Below are 22,049 nucleotides of genomic sequence, written 5' to 3'. Positions count from 1 at the left end.
GGCCGGGAAACCGCGGGAGGCGGAGGCGGTGGGCGGGCTGGAGCCAGCGGCCGAGCAGCCGCACCAGGGGAAGGGCCACGAAGGGTGTCGTCTGCGGAGGCTGGGCCGACGACGAGGGAGCAACAGAGAGGACGAAGTCCGCGATGATCTGGAGGATCCCCCGTTACCGGCGGCAGTACCAAGAACGCAGAGTCCGAGCAGCCAGCGTGGAGCGAAGGACGAAGGCCGGTTCGGGGCGGCGGTGGGAGCGCGCCGTCTGCTCTGGCCTCGTCCAGGGACTCGCGAGTCCGGATTGCCGGTAACTACCCTCCGGGGGCAGGTGTTCTCTCCAAGCAACTGTCTGTCTGTCTCTTCTTTAATGAGATAGCTCCTGTTCCGTGCTTTGTGCGAAGCCTGCCAACCGGCGTCGCCTCCCACCGCCCGGCGGCATTTCCGGGGCTCCACAGCCCACCCGGCCGAGGCCACGGCCCGAGCGCGGCACACCAGGCCCCGCGCTTCCCTCCCGTCACCTCGGCCACGCTGTCGCGGTGAACACCTTTTTGGCGGAAACACACCTTGGGAACAGAGCCTCGAAGTCTTACCCTCAACCCGCGATAACTATCGAGAACGACTGGCAGCAACGGGCGCCGAGCCACACTGCGGGGGTTGGCCCCGGGGCACACCTCGCGCGCTGGGGTCCGAAGCTCTCCTCTCAGGGCACGGACGGGCCCGCGATCATGACGACGGATTCAGGCCAAGTGACGGAAACGAGGGAGGCTCAGGGAGCACGGGAGCAGATGGGGGCACGACGGAGGGCGAGCGGCCCCTCCTCCCTGACGCCCACCCCCTCGCCCGGGTGCGGGACGCCGCGCCTCTCCACGACGCCCGACAGGCCGGGTCTCCACGGGGGCCCGTGCTTTACGGCTGCCTTCTCATGGCCTGGGGTGCCCCCCCCCCCCCTCGGAACGCGGGAGCCCCCACGGCCCAGCTGCAGTCACCCCTTCTTCGAGCCCCGCTCAGCTGACTTTTACGGCAGCGGGTGCCTGGCGACTCGCGGCCACGGGGCGGCCTCTCTCTGTCCCGCCAGGACGGCGGGCGGGAGGTGGCGTCCCCACGCCCGGGGCGGCACACCGGGTGGCAGGGCGGGAGCTCGGAACGAGAGGGCGACTCTGCGGCGAGTTGGGGCTCTGAGGCCGGGGGTGCCGGGCGCCGACCACCCTCTCCCACTCCGCGCCCCTCCCTGTCCCCATGCTCAGCCCGGTTCCGGCGACGCGGCGGCCTGCATCCGAGAGGGGGACGTGCGAGTGAGCAGCCTCGAGGGCGAACGGACGCAGGGGCGGAGCGTCCCTGGACCCGCCCACCAAGTCCAGAAGCCCGGCGGACCGTAGCTGGCGGCCCGGCTGGCGGCAGTGCAGGCGGCCCAGGTGAGGGGCGTGCAGGCGGCGGCCGGCGGCCCTGCGAGCATGCGTCCGTCCCAGCGGGCGGACACGCCACACAGCAGGACCTTCTGTCCCCGGGGCTTCTCTCCGGAGTGCAATGCTGGTGGTGCCGGGGGTGAGGGTGGGGATCTGGATGCCGCGTGGTGACTTCTGCGTCCCAGGCGGTGGTCAGAGGGCTTGCGGGCAGAGGACCTGGGGTCACCGGGTCTAGGGCACTTTGCCGGTGTGTGTATTTGGGGGGTGGGTGGAGGGAGAAGGTCTTAACGAAGCAAATATAAACTTTCTGCACACGCGTGAGTCTTTCTCATTAGACTACGGAAAACCACACTAAAGCGCCAAGCCGTCTCTACCCGGAGCCCTGGGAGCAGCCGCCAGACCATGACGCCCAACAACTACCTTCCGCAACGGCTGAAATGCTCTAATGCCCCTGGTCAGGGAGGAAGGTACGTGCGAGCCCTCGGTCTTCAAGGGGGCCAAAGCGGCAGGAGCTGCAGACTTCAGCCAACACCGACCTGCCACAGCCTGGCACCAATGGCATTTCTCCCGATCACATTTCGGCCGTGGCTGAGCCAAAAGGAGTGAAATACAGTAAAATAAAGGTGCCTGGGCCTCCTGCCCACGGCAAAGCCCTGAAAACGACACTCTTCCCCTCAAAGACCCACTGAAGAATGTTTACCGGGGAGAATTCTTACCGTCTGATCTGGCTATTGCCATGAAAATCAGTAAGAGGGGAAAAAAGCAACAACAAAGGCCAATGATGGTTATGTACAAATGCACAATTTACAGGAGTCTAGTGACAAAGGGATCCCGTCGAAAGAATGCTAAACTTCCCCAAGAGGTAGCGGGATAAAGTTGTCTCGACACAGGTAAGGACCTTCATCCACTGAATGACCTCTGGGTTGCCATCGTAAACACTCAGAACACCATCCTGACTGAGGGGCACCATGAGAAAGATTTCAACAGTGACAGTGTCACCAGCATGGGTTAGTGTTTACTAATGACTGTGGAAACAAGATGGTGCTAGGCCCTGGGGTCAGCTGACTCAGACTTCCAGGGGTAAGTGGGGTATGCCAGGCGGCCTGTGGCAGGAGGGAAAGCCTAAGGGGTGTGGAGCAAAAATAATCTGGGCGAATGAAGGTACTAGCTTTACTAACCGTCGAGCTCAATGACCTCGTTTACCCTCTTTCAACCTCAGTTTTCTCATCTGTACGACGGGAGTAAGTTTTTACATGTCCTCTCTCCAGAGGCGTTCTTGCTCTTCTGCCTCACACATCCCCTGTCCAGCTCCTCAGCAAACCCCGACGCTCGCTTCGGAAAGCATCCAGAACCTGCTCAGTTCCCACTGCTCTCCCGTGAGCTCGCTCCAGCAGCCCCTCGCCACGTGCTAGGATTCTCACCAAAGAAGCCACGACCATCCTGTCACTCCAATGCTCCAAGCCGTCGGGGGAAAGCCCAAGTCCCCGAAGACGGCCTCCTACCCCAAACGCACTCTGCGCCTCCCAGCCCTGTCACCGGCGGTGGCTCTGCTGGCTGCCCGCTTCGTAGCCAGGGTCTCCCTCCTCGGGGTGTGCTGTTCCCTGCACCCGGCATCCTCACGCAAGCACTCAGGCAAGTCCTTCCCTGACCGGCGCACTCAAAACCTCCACTCTCTCCGGCCCCGATCTGCTTTCCCGATTCATTTTTCTGCACGGCATTTCTCACCATCTAACACGCTTTGTCTGCTGTCTTGTGTCTCCAACTAAAACGTAAGCTACGTGAAGGCAGTGATTTCGTCTGCTTTGTTCTTAACTGTATTTCTAGTATCTGGACCACTGCCTGGCACACACAGGCACTCACTATGTATTCGCTGGAGGGAGGGACGGACGGACGGATGGATGGAAATACACCAACATACAGTCTAAGAGCAGGCCTTTGGGTCAGACAGACTTGGCTTCAAGTAACAGTGCTGCATAAAAATGATTTGGTTTCTTTCTTAATAGTTTCGAGTCCTTGGTAAAGTTTCTTTCTCATTTTTTTCACCCACCCAAATGGTCAGAGAAAGACAGTAATACCCATCTCACAGGGTCGTTTGTCAATCCTCAACCAGTTGCTGTTATTACCTTGCTGTGAGCCTCAAGCGAAACGGTGATGCAGGAAAGCCTTCTGTAAACTGAAAAGTATTACAGAAGTACCAGGTTCTTCGCCTCGGCCTCACAACGTGAGGCCAGGCACAGGGTTATTGCTTGGCGGGACTCAGCTCATACAATCCTCATGGCGATGCTGTGTGGCAGGTACTAATCTCCCCAACTTCCAGACAAGCGAACTCAAGTCCCAATACGACATGGCGTGTGCAGTGGGGACCAAGCCAACGTCATCAGCTCCCACTCACTGGTGTTACCACCCCTGCCAGGACTACCTCTGTTATCAGTGACGAGACAAAAATACTGGACAGATAGTAAAAATGGCTTCCCGCCCCAATTTTAGTACTTCTAAATCATTCTGGAGCATGGCAAGGTTCACCCAGCCCCTGCTCCTCGTGACTACCTTTTCTTCCCACTCCTGATCCCCGTCCCCACCTGGGTCTGCAGTGATCTGATTTTGTTTTATCCTTTTCCTTTCCTGACCCGCAAGTCCCTTCTAAGTCGATGACTCCTGTTTCTGTCCTATAATTTACACACATCTTATGGAGTTGGATTTTTCAGTGTCTGCTGTCCAGATGGGAGGGATTTTAGTCCTACAGTTCGATGCTGTATCTGTGCACACGTACTGTATTTACATGCGTGTTTCCCTTTGGAGACCCTAACTTCCTTTAGGAAAGGGACAGAGTCTATTTTTGTATCCCTGGCACCTAGCATAATACCTGGCAGAGAAAAGGCACTCAAAAATTGTTTAACTGAACTGCAATTTGCTGACGAGTAAACTAAGGGTCCAAGAACTTTTAACTATTTAACTGGGCTACCCGGAGTCGGGTCCGAAGCAGGGTACACACGCTGGGCTTCCTGATTTCCATCCCCACCAGCCATCCTATGTATCACTTCCAAGAACAACTTCTTTTTTTGTTGGTACCTTTTCTTTTTTTCCTTCCTTCCTTCCTTCCTCTTTCTCTCTCTTTCTTTAATGTTTTATTTATTTTTTGAGAGACAGAGCATGACCACAGGAGGAGCAGACAGAGAGGGACGCACAGAATCCACGGGAGGCTCCAGGCTCTGAGCTGTCTGCACAGAGCCCGATGTGGGGCTCGAACTCACAAACTGTGAGATCGTGACCTGAGCCGAAGTCGGACGCTTAACCGACCGAGCCACCAAGGCGCCCCTCCTTCTTTACGTAGAGTCGACACACGATGTTACTTAAGTTCGAGGTGTGCAACAGCCATTCGCCAACACTGTGCTGTGCTCGCACGTGTAGCTACCATCTGCTCCCACACAGCACTATCACAGCATCACGATATTCCTTATGCTGTACCTTTTATTCCCATGACTCACCTAGGGTAAACTTCTGGAAGCACTGGTTTCATCACGTTCACTAGAAACCACACAGGACTTAACAACTGCATCCTGCCAAAACTCTCCCGTGATCTGGCCCCACTCTGCATAAGCCACCTCGTCACTTACTGCGCACCAAAGCCCACAGCCACCTCGCCGGGCAGGCCTGTGCACAGACAGGTCTGCACCACCGCCCAAGTGGACCGCAGGTTTCTTCACGCTGCGGGAGCACCTCCTCACCAGGTGAACGTGGTCTCATTTAACTTACCGCCTTCAAAATCTTCAACTACAGATGAAGGTTAGTCATAATGGCTGTCTATTTAGGGGAATTTTGCATGATGGGGAGCTGCTATAAATTCTCAACATGTACCTCGGCACCATTAGGAGAAATAAATATGTTCTAGTAATAAGAGTACATTCAGTGTCTTCCTTTCTCCCTTTCTATATTGTGGTAAGAAACCACGCACCATTAAATTAGCCATCTTGGCCATTTTAAGGGTACAGTTCAATATTATTAAGTGTATTCACATTGTTGTAAACAGATCTCCAGAACTTTTTCATCTTGCAAAACCTCAACCTTATACCCACCAATAACGGATTCTCCCCCCTTCCTTGGCAGCCACCTTCCCACTTTCTGTTTCTTTGATTTGGACTACTTTAGATACTTCATTGTAAGTGGAGTCATACACTATTGGCCCTTTTGTAGCTTGCTTAATTTCACTTAGCACAATGTCCACAGGGTTCACCTGTGTAGCGGAACGTATCAGAACTTCCTTCCTTTTAAAGATGGAACAATATTCCATTGTACACATACACTGTGTTTTCTACACCCGTGCACCTACTGACGGACACTCGGGTTGCTCCCAGCTCTTGGCTCTTGGAAGTAATGCTGCGATGAGCGTGGGTATGCAAATGTCTCTTTGAGATACTGCTTTGACTTCTTTTGGATATATACCCAGAAGTGGGATCGCTGGGTTAGGCGGTAATTCCATTTTAACCTTTTTCGAACTCCCATCCTGTTTTCCATAGTGGCTGTACCACTGTATATTCTCAACAACAGTGCACGGGGTTCCAGTGTCCCCACATCCTTGCCAAATGTATCTCTTCTGTTGAATATATAGGTGTGGAAAAGCCATTTTTTGAAAACAATCCTGTAAGCACACAGCAAAGACTGTTGAGAATGAAAATCACTTTTAAAACCCCAAAGCCCACGGGGCGCCTGGGTGGCTCAGTCGGTTCACTGTCCGGCTCTGGGTTTCCGCTCAGGTATGATCTCACGGTTCATGGGTTGGAGCCCTGCGTTGGGTTCTGTGCTGACAGCAAGGAGCCTGCTTGGGATTCTCTTTCTGTCTCTCTCTCTCTCTCTCTGCCCCGCCCTGCTCAGGTTCTCTCTCCTCCTCAAAATAAATAAACATTTAAAAAATCATTTAAAACCCCAAAGCCCTAGATATAATACGAGAGCAGAGATGGGGTGTTCTCATTCCATAGCACTTCTTACAGGTGTGGTCAAACCGAAGGAGAACCTCCTTTATCACCTAAAAGCTCTGCCTACGGAGTTTTGGCACATACCTCTGGCCAGGGCCAATTCTGAAACAACCACACACCTCTTTCCATAGAGTAAATATATGTAAATATTCTAAACCTGCATAAAATGATTTTTTAACGTTCTCGTTGAATCGTCAGCATCCTTCTGGAAAGGCTGCTGTTATCTGGGGTCACCGAGGCACTGCACGTGGGCCCCCTCCTTCCCGTGGCTCTGCTTATACAGTCAGATCTTCGGATTCAGCTCTGAATTCTCTCCCCTCCAAACGCCTGCTTACTTCCTGAAGGAACTGGTCACCTCTCCAGGCTGCAGCAGCTGCCTGAGGAAACATCCCCGGGCCACATTTGCAGCCTGGCCAGAGGCAGCTTCAAGAACAACTGGACAGAGCCACAAAGTCATAGAGCACAGACTATTTTTAAGTCAGCAGGACCGTTGCAAATACAATTAGAGACGATACAATTAGGGATGACATAAGATTTTTTTGAAAAAAGGCCAACAATAAACAGCTTCCACATTCCTCAGGAAAACATTCCTCTGTCTGAACTCAGACTTTACGCTGGTGAAGGGACGAAACCTGGCCACCGACTCCAAAGGTGAATTTGTTATGACAGGAAATATCAAGTATCACCAACAATGGAAAACTTTACTTTGTAACATGCACCAAAGGATAAGGATTTCCCACAGAAGTCTGATTTACACACACAGAAAACAGGCCTGTGTCCTGGTAGGAGCCTTTGTCGGGACCCGCAACATGTCTGCTCCCACTTGGCTTAGTTTTACGTGTTTAAGGGCTTTTGAGCAGAGTGATGAATTGCAGATTGGTCTGGGAGTCCAAAGACCTTGGTTTGGGTCCAGCAAGACCACACAGAAAAAGGCCCTGAGCTGTCTGAGTCTTCGCTTTCTCTTCCGCAACTGAGAAAAATGGCACCCCTCTTGTGTCTCACGGGTTCGTGGGGAGGGCAGATGGCGGGGAGCAGGTGAAGGGTTTTGTCAAATAAAAGGAAGGGAAGAACGAACACAGCGGGCTTCACAATGAGGCACGTGGCATGGAGTCATTCGCACGTTAGCTGTCGTCACGATGTCCTGACTCCCAACACGGAGTACCTACCGGGCGTCCCTCTTCCTGCCCGTGCGGCTGCTCCATGAGGATTTCCCCTCACCAAACTGGACTGACTGCAGGGAAATTCCTGCACTTAGAATCATCTGTTACAGACATATATTTTAGCAAACCTCCTGCTGGTCACTCAGACTTCCTCAGGTTTGAGATAAGCCAGTCTCACTTCCCATGTTAGAAACGGAAATGGCCAACACAAGGGAGGGAGCCAGGCAGGCAGCTTGCACTCAGCTCAGGGCTGTGAGCAGCTCTTACAAAGCCACTGCTGTTTGGGCCAAAAGCCTGAGCACCCGGAGTGACTCTCGAGCCACAGAGATGCACAGAGAGGAAATGACCTAGGCCCCGGGGGGGCCCTGCCCTTCAACGCCAAAACATGGTACACCACTTCCAGGGCCATTCGTCTTCAGTGGCCCCCACACACCCAGCGTGGATGGCACCCAATCACATGGGGAATGTGTATTAGAATAAAGATTCCTGTGCTACGCTGGACCATGGAACCAAGTTCTCAAGGAGAGTGGAGCTGTTTGCCGAGAATCCATTTCGAAAAGCACACTGAGTGATTCTGACGTCTGGCTAAATGTGGGACCCACGGGAATTAAGGCCAGACTTACTTAAACCCGCACGCAGAGATCTGCTCTAGGACCTATGTGTTCTGTTGCCTAGCCACACAGCAAGACGCGATTTGGAGGGCAACGGGCTCGGATCTCACTGGTTGGGAAAACCTCTGCTTTGGCTACTTTGTACCCCTGAATGTTCCCTGTATTGACAAAAAAGGACAAAATCCCTTTGTCCATGCTGACCTCTCCACCTGGAACAGCATTCCCACCCAAAGAGCCAATCGAATTCGGACTCATCCTTTGAGGCTGCTCGGCTCCCACTTCTTGGTGATGGGTTCCAAGAGTTTTTTCCTATTATTCCCTGACCCCCGCAGTAAGTCTCTGCCTGTGATACTCTAGAAGCACGGTAGCTCACCTCCTAAAATATTCATCACGTTTACACAGTTGTATTTTAGCTGTTTAGCTACAACACTCTAGTTTGCTCTTCATGTGTCTATCCCTGCCCAACCCCTATCCCAGGGAACTAACTTTCTTTAGGGAAAAGAAACATGCATACTAGTCAGTGTCACTTGACTGGATGAAAGCCTTGAAATATCTTTCGTATCTAGAATTTAGAATGTTATTGTCATGAAAGTCACTTTTGTGCCTAATCTAGACTTGGAACCCATTTTCCATAAGTAGTATTTTCGAGCCTTTTAAACATATCGACAGGAAGATCAAGCAGGATCCCAGAAACGGACATGCTGACCTTCACTGCAAACCTTTTATAACGTCTACGGGTCTTTCGAAAGTAATTCTCCCAGCATACAGTTCTCTGTGTGGATTCAACTTGGGACCACTGCTGACTTCTGCTGCCCAGGACGGTGACGGGAACAAGTTACACCACAACGGAGCTTCATTTACACCAAACCCCCGACAGTGCATTTTGTTTCTACCAACGGTTTCGTGAATTTTGCTTTAAACTACCCGTGAATCCTCTTTCCGCTTCTCAATCTAAAGTCAAAACTTGCCCTAGAGTTGTGTCACATATGCCCTATCTCATTAAGAAAAAAGTCCGCCTGTGCTCATCCGTAAAGTGGGTATTTAGAGCCCTCAGATATGAGGGTCTGGGCCAAGACGACGCCCCCGACGTCTCCCCTCCACTCTCTCCTGAGAACACAGCGGCTGGAGAGTCCTCAGCTTCCGCCTGTTCTGGAAGCTCGCCCTCTGTCCTGTCTCCAATTCAGATGTGGGATTCAGGCTCTGCGTTTCTCACCGTCTCACCGCGACCCCTCAGCTTTTACTTCTGGCTTGTTCCCGGGAGTCCTCTTAGCAAGCTGCGGCTTCTCCTGGGGTTTCTGGTTCTGACCAGGGCTCCCCACGCTGCCACCTGTGGATCTGTCCTGGGCTCCTCTCCCCCACTTGGCTACCTACCCCCCCAACAGCTCTCTGGGCTAGGTCTCACCACCCCTGCCAGCTCCTGACGGCTGCTTCTTGGCTGGCTGCACAAATCCTGAGCAGGAACCTGCCTGGTTTCACCACATCCTTGGAATGAACTCTTAGCGTGTACCAGGCACTGCGCTAAACACTTACTATAAATCATCTCAGTCAAGCCTGATAAGCATCTTGGAATTATTACTGTTCATTTATAGAGCAGGAAATTGTGGCTTAAAGAGGTTAAGTATCTGCTCCCAAATGGTGGGGCTGGAATTCAAACCCAGGTCTGTCTGGCTCTAAAACAATCTTGCTACACACCTGCCACAGTGCTGGCCTCACTGAGCTCACGTGGACAGGACCACGACCTGGTGGCCCATCCTCCCCAGCACCCACCTTCCCCCTGCCTGTCCCGGGCAGGAGCTTCCTCCAGAGAGGAGAGTCATCAGGCTGTCCCTCAGGGTCCCCCCGCCCCTCCCCTGGCCCCTGACCAATCAGGGTGCTCAAATAAAATAGAACCCACAATTTAGCAAACTCCATACTTTATCTTATGCTGGCATATCATTTAAAGTTGACTAAATACTGTGTTTGCTATCATTTCCTGCACACACACACACACGCATAGTATTCTGAGTATATGAAGAAGTCTTTGGAACACTGAACCAGTAAACATTCAGAGCAGGAAAAGAGACAATTTCTACAGAACTGGCGTTCCCAGTTAGAGAGAGTTCCTTCCTTTTCTTTGCGGTCAGGCTCGTCAAAGGAACAGAGCCACCTGTGGAGGTAGGGCAGGAGCGAAGGAGCCCCAGTGGAACACAGGCGGGGGGGGGGGGGGGGGGGGGGGGGGGAGGGTGCAGAGCCTTGCACTGAAGATTCTGCCCCGCTGCCTCTCTTCAGCTACATCGAGAGCATTCCACCCAAAGCGAGAGGCTGGGTCAGGCCTTCCCTTGGCCTTTGCATGAGTGTGGGAAGAAGGGCTGGGAATCTTGCCCGGGGAGTGGAGGAATGCTGGGAGGAGGAGCAGGGGACAGCAGGGGCTCCCATCACTGACCGCCCGGCCGCCTCTGCTCTCCCACGCGATGGCTTGGCTGGCTTGGCTGGAACAAACACACAGATGCACCCACTGGTGCTCAGGAGGAGGGGGGGCGGCCAGCTCCCCTCTGGTCTCTACTCCAGCCCCCTTGGGCCATGTCAGGCATGGGACCGTGGTGCCCGGCTGCTCAAGCTGACAAGCACGGCCAACTGGTAGGCAGGTCTGTGCTCTGAATGCAGTGATCAGTGGGCAGCTTTTTGGTGAAGCAGAGTACACGGTTGGTCTTGTTTTTTTTTAATCTCCAGACATAGAAGCCATAACCACATCCCTGTCTGCTCTGAGCCAGCACAGAAAACCCATCACAACGAGACGAAGCACAAACTCCAATGGTCTTGCCCCAGCGAGGCCCGAGGCTGCCTTCGAGCTGTCAACCACAATTCTTCCATTCCATGCTGAGTTACTGGCATTGATTTCAGGCAAAAACAGAGGCAAGACTTTCAAAAGCATCCTATTGTATCCACATCGTAGCAGATGGCTAAAATTCTTGGTTTTTTCTTACTCCTTTTAAAGACTACAATCTGTAACTTTCTAGTGTGAGAGTACCACAGTTCCTTCACATTTAAGTAGGAACTGCTTTAGTTGACAACATTCACAAAAATACCAAAAAGAGGGAGAACAGAGTGCAGTCACAGAACATGGGGCATTATCACTTTTGAAAACAGTAAACAGTCTTTCTCAGAAATCAATTCGTAGCCTTACACGCCCCAAGTTAGCAAGGAACATTTTTACAGACAGCCCAACAATAAGCTCCCAATTTCACGTAATACGAGCAAAAACCAGAACGATAAAAACCAGAGCCATAACTCATCCAGGACGCTTGCTTCTTTTTGTCTATTTCACACGAACTGCTATACCATAAACAAAGCCTTTCTTTCTTTGATTTACTACATCCACAATTAAGAGTGCCCTCAGACGCTGCACTAGGACGAATGAGCTTTCAGACACACTCGCACCGACAAGCAGCAGCAGACAGAAAGCACTGTAACTTGGACAGAAACAGACTGGAATCAGCAACATTGGCACGATATAATAATTCATTCTGCGCACACATACCCATGTGAAGGCTTTCCAGACTCCAGAATCTTGCTATTTCCCCTCTAGCTACCATCCTTCTCTTTGGAAAACAGCCACATTCAGAGCGGGACCGGGGTGTGACTGGGCATCACGGAGAATCACACAGGCTCTCGGCTACGGAAACCGCAGAAATCGCTTATTCACTGCTTTGACGCTGTGCACACTCCCGGCTGGAGCCTGCCTAGAAGCGGACAGCTCGCTCGCTGCTCAGGGCTGCTAAGGTCAGCGGCACCAGGCGGCCCGCGGACGTCAGGGAGGAAGTTCTAAACTCAAGCAAAGCCTCCACATACCAAACCCACACACACACTCACAAGCCTAGCAGGTGTGGTCAAGGGCCGTCAATGAAGGTAGAAGTGTGTTTGCTGCTTTTAATCACAATCCCAAAGCCCAAGTTGGACTTTCAGAGAGCTTTTATTTTTTTTTTTAATTTTTTTAACGTTTGTTTATTTTTGAGACAGAGAGAGGCAGAGCATGAATGGGGGAGGGGCAGAGAGAGGGAGACACAGAATCTGAAGCAGGCTCCAGGCTCTGAGCTGTCAGCCCAGAGCCCGACGCGGAGCTCGAACTCACGGACCACGAGATCGTGACCTGAGCCGAAGTCGGCCGCTTAACCGACGGAGCCACCCAGGCGCCCCTCAGAGAGCTTTTAAAAAGGTATCCATTTCACAGGGAAAAAAGCAGGGAGGTTGCTAAGTTAAAAAATGTAGTTAGCATTTTATAACAAAAATTTGAGTCATGATGTTAACTGTAATTGATGAAATCACATTAAAGGAAGAATTTTGCTCAAAAAATATATAGGTAAATACGTGTACACCCTACTATGTGAGAGTAATATGTACATCTTTCACTACATAAAATGTATGTCCTAAATAATGAAGAGAACTGCTTTTCTTAAAGCATCTCTCTAGATGACATACAGCTCATTTATTTCCCCGTACTCTTCACCATTTTCCAAGTTATGTACAATGAGCAAGTCTTTCTTTTATTGTGAAACAATGATCGTTAACAAACAGTACATACACTTCCTTCAATTTCTTCATGACAGGAAGACACTGCTTTTTTAACTTGATGAACAATGAGATATAATATATGCAAAGTAGTGATCACATGGTCATCCCTCAATAAAAGGTGGTTAAAAAAAATAACAGTGCTTGTTAGTAAATGCATGTTTTACACTGATGGGGGTCAGAGCAGCTGGGTTTAAAATCTGCTCTACCAAACTACATGAGGAAAAGTTTCTAAGTCTCTAAAGAGTTCAGTTTCTGGTCTGTAGAATGGGTATGACTGGGGCACCAATAATCCCCTTAGGGTTACCGAGAACATCTTACAGAGTGCTGAGAACATTGCTGGCACTGCACTAGGAATTAGCAAATGTCACCAGTCATGCTGCCACAACTCCAAAAGCCCGAGGTCCACCAAAAGGTGCCAGTCCCCATAGAATCCACAGCATGAACTCACCAGGCAAATAATGTGATTAGTTACATTATCCATGTTGACTATGTGCCATATTGTAGACTGTTCTTAAGTATTTGTGGCTATTTATACTGACTCGATGCATCCCACCCTTAAATCCAGCTAAAGAAAATTTTCTGGGGAACTCACAGCTTCAATAATCCACAACAAAGGTGAAATGCACGCAACACACACACACACACACACACACACACACACACACACACACACACACACACAGAGACACAAACACCAGATTGGCTTCAAATCTTCCCATTGCAAATATTTTTAGAAAATGATTTATGAGTGGGGCTCCTGGATGGCTCAATAGGTTGAGCGTCCGACTCTTGATTTCGGCTGAGGTCATGATCTCATGGTTTGTGGGTTTGAGCTCCATGTCTGTCAGCGTGGAGCCTCCTTGGGAATCTCTGTCTCCCTCTTGCTCTCTGCCCTTCCCCCACTCATACTCTATCTCTCTCAAAATAAACAAACATTTTTAAAAAATGATTTAAGAGAGTCAAATTTTTTAAAGGATTAATAAAGTAGCTCATGCAAAAGGGCCTCTCCATTCTTTAAAAAGAAGGCACTAGGGGCGCCTGGGTGGCTCAGTCGGTTAAGCGTCCGACTTCAGCTCAGGTCATGATCTCGCGGTCCGTGAGTTCAAGCCCTGCGTCAGGCTCTGTGCTGACTGCTCAGAGCCTGAAGCCTGTTTCAGATTCTGTGTCTCCCTCTCTCTCTGACCCTCTCCCATTCATGCTCTGTCTCTCTCTGTCTCAAAAATAAATAAATGTTAAAAAAAAAAAAAGTTTAAAAAAAAAATAAAAAGAAGGCACTAAATTAAATTACGAACTCAAGAGACTCTTTGCAATTGTTTTTCAGAACAGACCCTCTCTATAAGTAAATTTCCTATATGCCACAAGGAATACTAGTTGCATAGTATGGTTCACGAAAAAAATGTCTACCTCTCGGAAATGTACGAGGATACCTTAGGAGCCACAGGCTCCCAGAAGTCCAAATAATGACATCGGTGTTACTTTAACATAGACTTTCCTCATCTTATTTGGTCACAAAATTCTCTTTTTATAGTAACACGTATTATTAACCCTCCCAAAAAATGTGCCAGGGCCTGGCTACTCGCATGTGGTCCATGGACCCACAGCACTGGCATGACCTGGCAGCTGGTTAGAAGGGAAGACTCTTGGGCCCCAGCCCTATCTGTGGAATCAGAATCTGCATTTTAACAAGGTCCGGGCCATTCCAATAAACATTCAGGTTTGAGAAGTGTTGTTTCGGGCAATTCAAGAAACTCTTTCCTCTGCGGCAACATCTTGAATGCTACCGTGCTTTTTTAAAAATCTATTCAGAAACTAATGACGCCCATGGAATGAATGGGTAGATGTGGTTTTAGTTAGAACAAAGAGGCAAAATGCTGAATAAGGAGATAGCAAGCGGTGAAAAGTTGGAATTAATTCTGATGGGTATCCCTTCTAACAAAGTTTAAATTCCAGCAGGAGGCAAATAAAATCCAGAGTGTTTTTGTTTCCTTAAATTTGGGGTTCATTTGTCTCGTTGGTTGGTTAAAATTACAAGCTGTCAAAAAGAAAAAGATCTCTTGGCTGTATTTCCTTGGTATTGTCCTAAGGGACTGTGTGCCCACTGTCACTTTTCACTGTACAGAGGACAGCTCTTATATCCCAAGGACTCTTTCCAAATCCAGAAATGGGGTCAAGGCATTACACTAAGATCCCTGGGAGTTTTCAGACCTTAAATTAAAGGCATTTATACTAAGTAAACTTACTTTACTGCACATTCAAAACAAAATAAAGACAAAAAAAGGGAAAAAGTAAACAAACAAAAACTGTATTTAAATGAGGCATCTCATCAAAGGACACTGACCCAACAACCCTTCTAAGATATTTTTGGAAGAAAAAATACATAGGTTTGACTTTTAGCCTAACATTTTTCTTTTAGTGATTAAAGCCTATATTTACAAGATCAATAAGAATACTACAACAAAGACCTTAAATATAGTTGAAAAAAATCTTAAACTCCACCCCTGTCCCAACACACCCATTAATCTATTGTCTTTGGATATGATTCCACTACATCACGTGATCAGGACTGAGACGTTACCAACATTGATTACTGGCAACCCTAAAAGAATTAAGCAAGGGATCAGTCCCACAAGGCAGTAGAGAAATTTAAATTATATATTAATATCAAATATTTAGAAATCAATGAAGATAAAACAAAAGTTGAAAACAGAAGGCATGTTCTGATGATTTTTGTTGTATGGATGTAGAAATAAAGGTGATTTTTGGCAAAGCGGTCTTAAGACCCATAGATATTCACACACACATACATACGTGAAAAGGAAATGCCATAAAACTGTCGGGGTAAATTAGTAGTGAGACCTCAAACTCACACCAGTGGTCTCCTCTTTGCTTCTCCAGGACTCTTTTCCAAGATTGACTCGATGGCTGTTAAGGTTCCATTTAGCTCTGAATTTCTGGTGTCTTTTTATTTTCAGTACTATATGGTACAGATTTTCTTATGTGGCCACCTCCTGACTTGTACAGAAAGCTGACCAGCATTGGTTTCGACTCAGAGGTTCCCAGCCGTTGCTTCACCAAGGCAGCTGCCATCCTGCAGGTGCAGAGGTATTCTGAAACTAGGGACATCCCGGCAACTTTATGTCCCCCCAAGGTTTAGATACGGCCCTATTACCAAGAGCTACAGGACAGGCACAAAATAGTAGGAGGCCCCAGAGGACAGAGTAACACTACCCTTCGGCACGACAATACTGTCAATTTTGGAAATGGGCTCAAGGATGGCTGCCACATCAGCCAAGAACCAAGAAAGTTCCTACGTCTGGCTGGACCGAGCTACGGTCCAAACTCCCGTATGAGCAACGACTACCCAGAATCAAGAGTAATGCAGCATGCGTTCTAGGTACACACTCACTCGCTCTCCTCCACTGCTGATATGGGGCTGCAGTTCCTAACGCTGGAAGGCGGGATTCCTTTACAGGAAATAATTTGCCCATTTGCTATCAGTTATTGAAACCAATGCTCCCTTGTCCACTAGCATATATAACCGAGTATCCAGAGTGATCCCTTTATTCTGAATGGATTAAAAACAGGAAATATTATTAATTTACAGAAGTTATGCTATTTTCCAGAGAAATATAAAAAAATATAACAGACATCCAGCATAACATACAACATTTTCTAGAACATACTGATGTACAGCTCCAAACAGTTTCAGTATGCTGTTTGCTCATGTACGGCTAAGGCAGGCTCAATTTAGATCTCACCGAAACATCATTCAGCAGCCAGACTCCTCACCACAGAAGGGGAGGACCCAGTCACACAGAGCACACAGGAAATGGAGCCTGAGTTACAAGAACATGCTGGGTGAGAACCATTCAGTGCACACTTGACAATACAGAGGAAGAAAACGTGCCTCTCTTTGTGTCTTCAAAGCTAATGCTTTTTAATCTGGGGTAATGTAGACTTGAACACGCAAGATGATGGAAAATTTGTTCTCAGTGCCTCAAATAAACCCTCTCATTTGCCTCTACTCCATGCCCCAACCTCTCCAAAAAAGACGCTGTTCCCAGCGTAAATGTTTATTACAACATTTGGACTCACTGAGAAACAAATAAAATATTGCCCTTTCTTTTTTTCTTTTCTTAAGTTTATTTGAGAAAGAGAGAGAGAACCCACGCACGTGACAGTGAGCAGGGGAGAGGCAGAAAGAGAGAGAGATAATCCCAAGCAGGCTCTGTGCTCTCACACGGGCTCGATCTCGCAAACCAAGAGATCATGACCTCAGCCGAAATCAAGAGTCAGATGCTTAACCAACCGAGCCATCCAGATGTCCCTAACAAATTGCCCTTTAAAAGTAAAGGTAACGTCTTAATTTTAAGACCTCTGCTTCTCCTGTCTTCTGGAAGCAGCATGCGGATTTTTCATCCTTCAGGACCTAGCACACATTTCAGGTCTTTTCTGTATTTACGTATTTGTCTTCACATCCTTAAGACTGAGCATGTTTCAAACATTATAAGAGCAAAATAGATACTAGAGGAATTTCACTTTCTTCTTTTGTTTCAATAAAAGGCAATTATTAGGGCATGGTCTTAATTAAGTGCCAACACACAGGTATAATGGGCAGATAAAAAAAAATCATTTTTTTTTGTTTTGTTTTGTGATGGAAAAGCACAGCACCAGGAGACAGGGAGTAGAATGGCAGGAATCTGGGCTTTCAAGACAACCTGATCTGGTCTGAGTGCCAGCTACCCTACTTACAACTGAAATCCTGCTTAGCTGAGTGAGGGAAAAAGTCCTGAATAGTTTTAAGCCTTGGATTCGTCTGGAAGAACAGGAACATGAACAGAGTACGGACACGGTGTGGTTGTCTGCTAGATGTTTAGATTTCTTGGCTCTCCTTCCATGACTTTTAATATTCTTTCTTTTACTTTTAAAATCCAATTGCTGAAACCTGTATTAGACACATGATATTTTGAGACATTTTACTTTTTTTTCATTCTAGAGAAATTTAAACAAATCTAAGTTTTAGAACTGAGAATGTTTTTTTAACTGTTAAGATCATAACAATTTCAAGGGTTTGCTGGAAAAATGTTAAACACTTGATTTTTCTGAGACAGAGACTAGAACGCTATGTTCCTTTAAAAAAACTCTTGATGATAGGCAATGATAAGGCATGAAATGCCAGCTCAGATAACTGCTACTGGAGCTAACGGCATCTCTAAAAACATGCAGGCACTACGGTTCAAGGCACTGCTGTCCATGTTTGTAATACTTGTTCCTGTATACGGAATAATTTCTAAATTCCTCTGACTGTGGAATCCACACTGTCTCACAGCATGGTCCGAAGAGAGTGATCTCAATGCGCTCGGTGTTAGCAGGCAGGAAAACATTCTTACTGCAAGTACGTGTCTAAAGACAAGTGAGCTGAGTCATCTGGTTTCACAAATAAATACAAGCAGAGCCTAGTGTCCCCTGGTAGTAGAGTATAAAAGCAGGACGGGGAAGGGAAAAGAGACCTGGACCGGACTCAGGACGTCCGCACCTGACAACCAAACTCTACATCACCAATACCCCAGCCTGCACTCCCAAGAACCGTTCAAATTACTCTCAATAGGTGCGAAGCAAGCAAGATCTGATGCTGTATTTCCTCTCTGATTCATTATTGAAAGAAAACTTCTGAAAAGCAGATGCATAAAGAGATAATCCAAACAAGAAGAGATCAGACAAAAAAGTGTAATGGTGTGGCTATAATAATTTTAAGGCATCACACGCATCTTAACGCCGGCTATTTTCTTTTTTTCTTCTGCTTTAATGAAAAGCTCAGTGGAGTCTCTGAGTGATACTTTGGGACATCTTTAGATAATGCGTGAAATCTTGGGTCAAGAGAATCAACAGAAAAAAACTCAGCAGAGTTTTTCCTTTTGCTAATAACCGGAGTGTATGCCTTTGAAATTTGCTTAACCCGTATTTGGATCATAATTAAACAGAATACTGTTCCATAAAGACTCCCAGTACTCTAGGGCTTTACTCTTGGACGAAGTGAGCTGTCTAAGGTTAAACTGCTGCCTAGTGCAGTTGAGTAAGTGACTCAGAGGTCTGGCTCTAGACATGGCCCGACAGTCCTCACTGCCATTGTCCTGTGTAAGGTCCTCTATTTCTTTGCATGAACGCTAAGATTTGCTACATGTCTACTGCACGCTGAGTCATCCTCACACATCTGTGGGGCACAGAACGTTAATATTTCCTTTTACAAACGAGGACATTAAGACTTTGAGGTTAAGGTCACATAGCTAGTCAACAGAGGACTGGGCTTCAAATCTGTTTTTGGACCTAAACATCTGTCAACGAGAAAATGAACTTTCATAACAATTATTAGAATAACAAATCAGAAGTAGGATCAACAACAACAAACTAAGGCAAAGGAAAAAAATGTATTTTCTTTGTTTTGGCCAAGTAAAAGAATACATCAAAGGGTTTCAGTAAGTTTACTAACTTCATCGCAGACTTTTCTAAAAAATTGCTTATTTTCCTACAACTTATTTAATTAAAAAAATCAAGAGTTAAAATGGCATAAACCCTTATGCTTAAATTTCCTCCGCCTCCTTAATGTTGGGATATTACCCTCATAACCCTAAGTCAAGGAATGGAACTCGTGGTGCATATTTAATATTACTATTCCTTTCAGAAACATTTAGTAAAAATAAACATGGACACATCTGTATCAACGAGCTTTCAGATGCTGCAATGTAAAGCCAAAATAATTTTTTAATAAGGTAGCAAGACAAAAGTTCTTTTCATTAGTCCCGGCATTTAGGAGAAATGAGAAAGACAACAGATAAAATGCCTCTGCGCTAACTAAAACTTAAAGTCTTCACATCCCCCACGGCCTTGCAGGCGCCCTCTCGCAGCATTCTGGCTCTGCCCTCCTGGTGAACTCTAGCTGCCTTTTTCAATCAAGGTCAGCTCGGTCCTCCTCACCGCTAATCCAAGGGGTATTTTTCAGGGTATCCAACTTCACTCTGGATACATGTGACAGTGTTAACCACTCTGTCCCTGACGCCAGTCTTCCTCTGACATCTGGGACACCACTGACCTGTCCGGCCATTCCTTTCCTATCTTCTTTGTGGATTTTTTTTCCTTTACTGGTCCCCAGATGTTGCTGATCGTCTCCTCATTTTTCACACGCCCATCTCGGATGATAACATTGCCTCCCACAGCTGAAGAACAGCCATTCATTTACTGCCGACTGTCACGTCTTTACTTCCCTCCTGGCTCCCCCCTCCTCAGTATCAGACCTTCACGATGAAGGGCATGGTGAGGACATCACTTAGCTGTCCCACCTGTGCCTCCAATTCAACGTGTCCGGGACGGAACCCGGCCCCCCACGCATGTGCTCTTCTCCTACACTCCCCATCACCCTATACTCCTCAGCACCCAAAACATCCAACTGGCCTGACCTCCAGGTTTTCGTTTCTCCGGGACTACGTTCATGTTCTGAGATCAGGGCTCAGGCCACTTGACCTAGCAACACACTCTTCCGGTCTCCAGAGAGGACACGGTCTAGCCAGCCCCTGCCTCTAAAATGCCAATCTGATCACCTCACTCCACTTAAAACCCCAGTGGCTCCTACTTGCCCTTGGGCTAGTCTAATCCCCTCACCTGGAGGCCCTAATGGGCAGGTCCTGGCCTCTGATCTCTAGTCTAGACTCCTCTCTCAACACTTCAATCCTTCCCTCACCTTTTGCCATAGCTGGGACACCTACTGAAGAGGTCCCCCCTCGCGAACGGTCGGACTGCACGAAAGCCCCAAGTCAAAAACACTACGCATGCACGCACGCCATGAACTTGACTTAAAACACCTAAAAGTGCAACTGAATTCATCTTTGTTATCACAAAGGACCAGAGGTCTTGGTGTGTGATCATCTGACCGGAAGTCCACATTCTTTCTTGCCTAAGTCACCACAGAACGTGTCGACTGTGATTCCAGTTTTGGTTTCTTCAAAGTACAGTAATAACCAGAGATGCCCGTGAAGACTTCTGAGTACAGATGTCTTGATTTTTCACGTTTTACAGCTATCAATGCTCATGTAATTCGGACAGGAAATAAGTTTTTGGCAATTCACCTTTATTGAATCTCTACTAAGTAGTCAATTTAGCTTTCATACATGTGAGTCTCTTCAGTCTTACATTTCACTTGTCTATATACCTAAGTTAGATCTAGAATTAAAATAATAAACACAGTTGCCTTAAGTGGGTTTGGAGGCATGCCCTTGACTCCTGGTAGGGAAATAACTCAAACAGTAGGCAGGAGTAGCCTAACAAGGCAAGCCCTCAGGATCCTGCAGGCATCAGTCTGAATCGGAAGAACACCCTGAGTCTGAGAAGCCTGTGGATGGGGTGAGAAAGTTTCTGTTGGGCAAGCCCAACCTCAGTTTCTCAAACGTGCTCTCCCTTCTCTGGCTTCCACCCTTCGCAAACGCCGTTCCCTCTGCCTGGAATATACCTTCCCCGACAACAAACCTAATCTAACTCCCATTCACCCTTCACACGTTGTTACCTGCAGGGCTCCCAGAACCCGGGCAAGTCCTAGAAGCCCCTGCCTAACTATCAGTTTCTCTTTTAGAGACTAGCTAGCTAATTGCTGGAACAGAAAAAGAAACATTCTGAGTATGACCCCCACCCCACCAGGACTGCGGCTGCACACATGAGTCCTAAAGCGCCCCGCAGTTACCTCCCTGCCCTGGGAGGGGCATAAGCTTCCTTAGCATAACATACAACGCACGTACCGGCACGTTTTCTGAGTGCGCACGTGCACCTTTAAGCCTGTCCCTTTATGCTGAGGCCGCCGCCTTTCAATATTCGTCCCCAAGCCCAACAGAAGGAGCCTGCTTACCCCTGTGGGGGGGAGTCGTGGCTTTGGAAGTGATCCTGTGTTCTCCTCAACAAAGTTACCTCGTGAGGCAACTCCACCTGGTGTATTCGGTCTCTTACTCCCCAAGGAGCCGACCCTCCAGTTCAGTAACAACATCTCAACGTTCGTATCATTTCCTCCAGGAAGTCCCGGGCTCCCCACATCTGATATGCATGCTCTCTCTTCACACTTGGCTCCCTGATCCTTGCAGCGGCTTGACAAGTCCCCACGCCCTGCTGGAGGTTCCGTGAGAACGGTCTCCGGCTTCCTCCGGACCACCCAGCCCCCGGCACGGTGCTTCACTCATCACGGGGCGTAGATACGGATACACAGATGGAGACGGACGTATCTCACATCATCACACATGTTTGCTAAATGTATACAAAGGAGGGATCTCCTAAACCAAGGGCCTATTAACAGCTCAGCTCTGAGGGCAGAGCACCCTGGGCACTTCCTGAAAT

At 48.2% G+C, this 22,049-nt stretch overlaps 1 protein-coding gene across 7 annotated transcripts in view; it reads right to left on the bottom strand.

Moving 5' to 3' along the window:
• Positions 1–22,049, bottom strand: part of SPATA13 (spermatogenesis associated 13) — a 150,638-nt gene that overhangs the window by 21,742 nt on the left and 106,847 nt on the right. The window contains exon 1 of one of the 7 annotated variants that reach the window (XM_060637516.3): positions 11,653–12,054. The exons of the other annotated variants lie outside the window; for them this stretch is intronic. Coding sequence (XP_060493499.1) covers positions 11,653–11,707 — 55 coding nt within the window. The 5' untranslated portion in view covers positions 11,708–12,054. Of the gene's footprint in view, positions 1–11,652; positions 12,055–22,049 lie in introns of those variants that run through there. 7 annotated transcript variants of the gene reach the window in all.

This window comes from Panthera onca, chromosome A1 (assembly GCF_046562875.1).
Source record: "Panthera onca isolate mPanOnc1 chromosome A1, mPanOnc1 haplotype 2, whole genome shotgun sequence".
NCBI lineage: Eukaryota > Metazoa > Chordata > Mammalia > Carnivora > Felidae > Panthera > Panthera onca.
The sequence above is the reverse complement of the archived record's forward strand: the minus strand, read 5'-3'. Positions and strand labels throughout refer to the sequence as shown.